Source organism: Myotis daubentonii, chromosome 12, assembly GCF_963259705.1.
Source record: "Myotis daubentonii chromosome 12, mMyoDau2.1, whole genome shotgun sequence".
In the NCBI taxonomy this organism is placed as follows: Eukaryota; Metazoa; Chordata; class Mammalia; order Chiroptera; family Vespertilionidae; genus Myotis; species Myotis daubentonii.
In genome coordinates this window covers 45,088,049-45,094,048 of record NC_081851.1, presented here as the reverse complement: position 1 = coordinate 45,094,048, position 6,000 = coordinate 45,088,049, and the positions used below count along the sequence as shown (strand labels likewise).

The window sequence follows — 6,000 nt, the reverse complement described above, 5'->3', positions numbered from 1 at the left end:
AGTGGCCAAGATGGTGTCAGGTGACCTCCACCCCCACCGTCTCAGAGGAGAGGATAGACAGACAGCAGCCCAGAGGAGAGCTCTGTGGTTTTCCTGATTCCAGGTGATGGGTGGGGTTGGGCTGGGCTCCAGTCCCTCTAACCCAATGGTTCCATGAGTCTGTGATGTCACTGAAGAGAGAAGAGAGGGTAGCTGGGCTCAGCTGCAGATGCTCCAGTGCCTCTCTCCTTAGATTCGGATAGTTTGGGGGATGAGGGGCGGTGAGCTGAGGGAGCACACGGCAGAGCATCTTTTACAAAGCTGGCCAGAAGAACAATGAAAACAGCCTTTAATTCTTCTGTTTCTAGAAAACTTAAAGAACAAGAGATCGACATTCAAACTGAACTGAAAAGGAATATTTGGACAAACCGTGATTGCGAGAGTGGATAAGTCTCCTAGCTGAGCCTATGAGCTCTGACACCATAGCAATCATCTTCGTCATCCTCCTCCTCATTTGCTTTACTTCCATCCTCTTTTTATTGATGCTGTTTTTATATAAATGGTATAAATCCATGCTGATAAATTGGGATCAGATTTCAAGTCACACTAGCAAATGTATCTTGAAATAAGATCAAATACTTTAAAATAGATGAAATAAGAATGCTGTAGCTACTTTTCCCATTCAGGGTTTGAGAAATGCAAATTGCCTCTGTAGACATGAAGTTCCATGCTAGTATTAAACCAAGACCATTTTTCCTTTTTCTGAACTGTTTGCTTGTTCATTTTTAGTTTCCAAAGCAGGAAAACTGAAGAGACAGAAAACGGTCCTTGTGAAGATTGTTTAACTGATAATGTGCAGACAAGCAAACCAGGAGACCAAGAAAAGTAAGTTTGTTCATGGAATGTCCATAGAATGTCGTAGAAAGCCATTTTTGCGTGTGATACTGGTGGCTAATGTGCATGAATTTTAAAATCCCTGCTGGTTGATTTTTTTTTTTAATTTATTTTTTTTTTAGTAATCTAAAGCAAAGCATGAGGCCTGGCATCCTTGTCCACAGACTGAGTAAAGAAATGGTGGCCGCATACTTGAAAAACAACAAGGACATAGAGGGCGGAGTGGAGGGCAAAATACAAGAGGAGCCAGATCTTGAGGGTCCTAAAGAGAACAGTCCAAAGGTGATGGGCTTGCACCTCGCAAGGGCAGTTTAGAATCTGTCTGACGGTAAGGGGGTAGCTCACGTGGCCAGGCACAATAAGGGCTGCTCTTGCCTGTGATTTAGGTTTGTACCTGGAAGGAGTGCCATGTCCATGGTCATTTAAACCATTCTTCTTACCTTCATTGGTTCATGTTATTAATGACTTACATATGCCAAGCCTGACATTTGCTCCTTCTTCATGGCTACATTTGTGTTTTTCTTAATAATTCCCCTCATTTTGCTGCTTTTCTCAGAATCCTTGAAGCTTAGAGCTGGAGGAGGTCTTGGAGATCATCTAGGGATCCAACAAATGAGAAAGTGACATGAGTTGTTCAAGCTCATTCCTCCACCGTGGCTTAGCTCGGGACCAGACTGTGTCCCTTCTGAGTTCAGGCTCCTTCAAGGCCAGCACACAGACATTGCCAGGGCTCCTTGGCTCCGTGCTTGGAGCTCCCTAGTAAGAACAACTCACAGGCCCTCCCAACAGAAGACCCAGGCCCAGGCAGAGACAGAACGATGATCCAGGCAGCTCCCGGGTCTGACTGCAGCATAGAGAGAACAACACACGTTACCAAATGCTATTGGGATGTGTCCGTGTTTGCTTTTAAAACCCTAGAAATACGAACACGATGGGTTCTCACAGCTTTCCTATATCACTTTGTGATACTTTTCTGTTCCTTACTAACAATGTACATATAACCTGTATTTTCAAAAGCAGGGCTTGTTGTGTTCATAAAATGATCACTTACACAGTTCGTCCCATTCTCTTGCAGGACGCTGATTTGCAAGGAGCACACATATCTGTCACTGGAACCCCTTCAGTTACTGACATCAGCAAAAGACCTCTAAAAGAAGTGACGTTTTCTAGGGAGGTGATTGTTGTGGATCTCGGGGAGGAACACCCTGCACCGCAAAGCCATATTCAAGAACATAAAGAGAGAAAATGAAGGTCAGAAAAGGCTGAGAGTGAAAGCAACGTAACCTGAGACTAGCAGTGCAATGACTGGGGGTATGAAATCATGTCGAAACGGCAAAATAATGGAGAATTAAGCAAATACAAATAACATTTTATCTTTGTGCAGAAAGAAGTGGGCTACATGCAAAATTCTGTAAGTAAAATACCCAGAACTTGAATATAATGTGTGTGTTTTTAAACACAAATCCGAGTTCAAGAAATTGATTATATTAAGTGTCCTTGCAACTCAGTCTACTCAAACACCGCCTAACCTGTGAACAAAGTTACTTTGTGCAGTTATCTTATGTGAATGGTGTTCAAAGGAACGTCGGAATCAGCACATGTCCTTGATGACCACGGACATTCATGGCCAAAACCGTTCCTACCGTCACCAAGGAAACCTCCAATAACTAGGTCTAGAGTCCCTTACCATACAATCCCTACTGCACTCAGTTCTGAAACCGTTCTTGTACTGACAACTGCTTTTCAATATTGATTTTTTAAAAAATTACCATTACTAACAATATCCTGTTATGTTAGGGAAGTCCTGAGATCACACTATTCCTGATTTCAGTAGTTTAAAATTTGCTGTCTATATGAGGACTATGACAGTACAGACCAGTGCAACATCACCCGAACCACTGCAGTAAACACCTATGAAATGTGTCAGGGACTGTGGGAGAGATAATAAACAGAAAACACAGCATTTGATTCAGGGGCTTAGCACATTGTCATGAATATGGCCTATGCTCAATAAATGTTTGTGGAGTGAAAGAGTAAGTGATAACATAATTTAGAATGTGTAACTAATGCTAAATGGGGAGTACTGGCACTCACTGTGGCCTGGGACTATCTCATTGTGAGGAGGAGAAGGGATTTAACCAAACGGAAGGATTGGATGATACAAGCAGAGGAAAGTGTGCATCTCAGACAGGGAAAGGCACAAGCCAAGGCAAAGAGGTGAGCATATGTGTTGATTTTGGTGGACACCAGTCAGCTGGAGCTGCAGGTTGGTGTTGAGGAGAGCTAAGAGGTAACTGAGTCAGAGCAAGGTTACTCTTAGGGTCCCAGGCTGGGAGTATAGGTGGAGGACAGATGGAAGCAGTGTGGACTGCAGGGTGTGTGGGTCTACAAAAACATTCATTCAGAGCCCATGAGTTCTCTACAAGCACTTACAAATTTTGGTCTTTCACTTGATAATATTTTTAAAAGTTTAAATTGTGGTAAATATACATAAAAACTTACCATATTAATTAACCACTTTTAAAAAATATTGTTGAAAGTATTACATAGGTCCTTCTTTTCCCATTAACCTCTTCCAGCCCGCTCCTATCCCCTACTCCACCCCCCAGGCCCTCACCACCCCAATGTCTGTGTCTATAGGTTATGGTTATATGTATACAAGTACATTGGTTGATCTCTCTCCACCCATCCTCACCTGCCTTCCCTCTGAGGTTCAACAATCTGTTTATGCTTCTATGTCTCTGGGTCTGTTTTTGTTCATCAGTTTATTTGGTTCATTAGGTTCCACATATGAGTGAAATCATGTGATACTTACCTTTCTCTGACTGACTTATTTTGCTTAACATAATACTCTCCAGATCCATCCATGCTGTTGCAAATGGCAAGAGTTCTTTTTTATTGCTGCATAGTATTCCATTATGTAAATGTACCACAGCATCTTGACCATTTTTGAAGTGTACAATTCAATAATGTTAAGTACCTTCACATTGTACATTACCACATCTACCCACACAACACTTTTCATCTTGTAAGACTATAACTCTATATCCATTAACACTAACTCCTCACCCCCAACCCCACCCCAGCCCTTGGTAACTACCAATCTATTTTCTGTCTCTATGAATTTGACTGATCTAAGTAACTCACATAAGTGGAATCATAGGATTGTCCTTTTGTCCTTATGTCACTTAGAATAATATTCTCAAGGCTTATACATGTGCCAAGAATTTCCTTTCTTTTTAAGCCTGAATAATATTCCATGTGTATGTATACACCACAATTTGTTTATCCACTCACCTGCTGATGGGCACTTGGATTGCTGCTTACCTTTTTTTCTATTGTGAATAATGCTGCTATGAATATTTAAAATTTTAATCTAAGAAAGCTCAGACTTATCTAGATGTCCATTTATAGTTGTGTATTCCCCTATGATGTCTTGGATTCATTGCCCATATCTGCGTCTATATTTATGGAACCAAGTTCCTTAGTCATAAGCTGAGGAGAAAAGAGTAGAGGAGGAATTAATATATACATGATGCATCTATGTTAAAGTGAAGGCCAAATTTCCTGGTGACTGACTATAGTAACCAAGGTTTCGTAGCAGTTCTAAGAGAAGAGTAGAAAATTGGCCATCAGGGCCCATAACACTGCAGGCACACAGAATTCCAGAAGGCCGTCAGTGCCATGGCAACAGGATCAGCAGAACAGTCAACAGAACAGCATCTGGCACTAAATGGTAACGTGAATTTTATTGGTTTTATGCTTTTGTTTGTATTTGATTTGTAGTTTGTTTTGGTTTTAGAGTCAGATAGGGCTCTGAGGATAATAAGTTAATGTCCAGTTTTATGTTTACACATATTTTAAGTGACTATATATATATACAGTTTAAGGCAATAATGGTGGGGGGAATCCCCGAGAACTTTCTCGCAGGATGAGGATATTGGCAAGTAGCAAGCAGAGACAAGTGGAGATGCTATCGTGACAATTCAGATTTGAGGGATGAGGGTCTGTGACAGGGAGGTGATCTGGAATAAAGAGAACATGAAGAGTAAGGAATGCCAATTTCTGGTTAGGTACGGGAGGGACGAAGGGAGGACACAGAGATGACCTCTGAGTTTGGATTCATGAGACTGTCAGAAATAGGAAAGTCCTAATTTGAGGAAAAAGGTTGTCTGGGTTTTAGTTCAGTTGAATTTGATGTGTTTGCCAGAAATTCAAATAAAGACACAGTGAGCAGTAAAGCTATAGGCTCTCCCTCTCCTAAGCTATGGATCCAGTGAAAAATTGAGTAAGTCTTTCTCAATGTTCATTGTTGTTTCTCTTGCAGAAGTGGGGTGAAGCTTGCCACTTTTCCTTTTTAATTAGCTCTTAACCTAGGGGTTTTCTTCAAATGACTACCCTAGGCAGGACACATCACCCAAAAGCCAAAAAAGAAAAGCATGGATAAATTACACTCTTTAAAAAAAAAAAAATTCGGGCCCAGCCAGTATGGCTCAGTGGTTGAGCGTTGACCCAGGAACCAAGAGGTCACAGGTTGGATTCCTGGTCAGGGCACACGCCCCCTGGGGTTGCAGGCTCGATCCCCACAAAGTGGGGAGGTGCAGGAGGCAGCCAATGGATGCTCCCTCATCAATGTTTCAAGGGGAGGAGATACACAGGACATGAATCCCAAGAGGCAGGGACCATTGAGGCTCATCTTAGAACTGCCACCCACACAGTACTGCCTGGGAACAGCAAAAATAAACGCTCTCTGGGAGGACTTGTTTTCACTAGGGGCCAAGAGCAGTTGTAAGTCACTGCCCATTGCAGACGCCCTGACTTCAGAGCTATGAAAATGCATGATATGATAGACATAAAACTCAACATAGTAATGGACTGGCAGAGGGGGTGGGACTGAGAAGTGGAGACACCAGGGAGAGTTTTGTGGAGAAAAACATTAGTGCAGAGTCTGGGTGAAAGGGGTGAGGGTGGAAAGAGCCCGCCAGGCAGAGTCCTGAAAGTCACAGCGCAGATGGGGTGGCTGCTGTGCTGGGTGCAGGCGCGGGAGCAACTCAAGATGAGGGGCTGGAGAGGCAGGCACGCCAGACCTTGAGTGAGCCTTGCTTAGGGGTGAGTGTGGGGAGTCAT

The 6,000-nt window shown here is 42.7% G+C and overlaps 1 protein-coding gene across 1 annotated transcript; it reads left to right on the top strand.

Moving 5' to 3' along the window:
* The first annotated feature begins 446 nt into the window (after positions 1-446).
* C12H2orf74 (chromosome 12 C2orf74 homolog) lies at positions 447-2,234 on the top strand. The gene is made up of 4 exons (XM_059660739.1): positions 447-541; positions 769-864; positions 996-1,155; positions 1,949-2,234. The coding sequence occupies exons 1-4, from the start codon at positions 447-449 to the stop codon at positions 2,120-2,122; spliced, it is 525 nt and encodes a 174-aa protein (XP_059516722.1). The 3' UTR covers positions 2,123-2,234.
* The last annotated feature ends 3,766 nt before the right edge of the window (positions 2,235-6,000 follow it).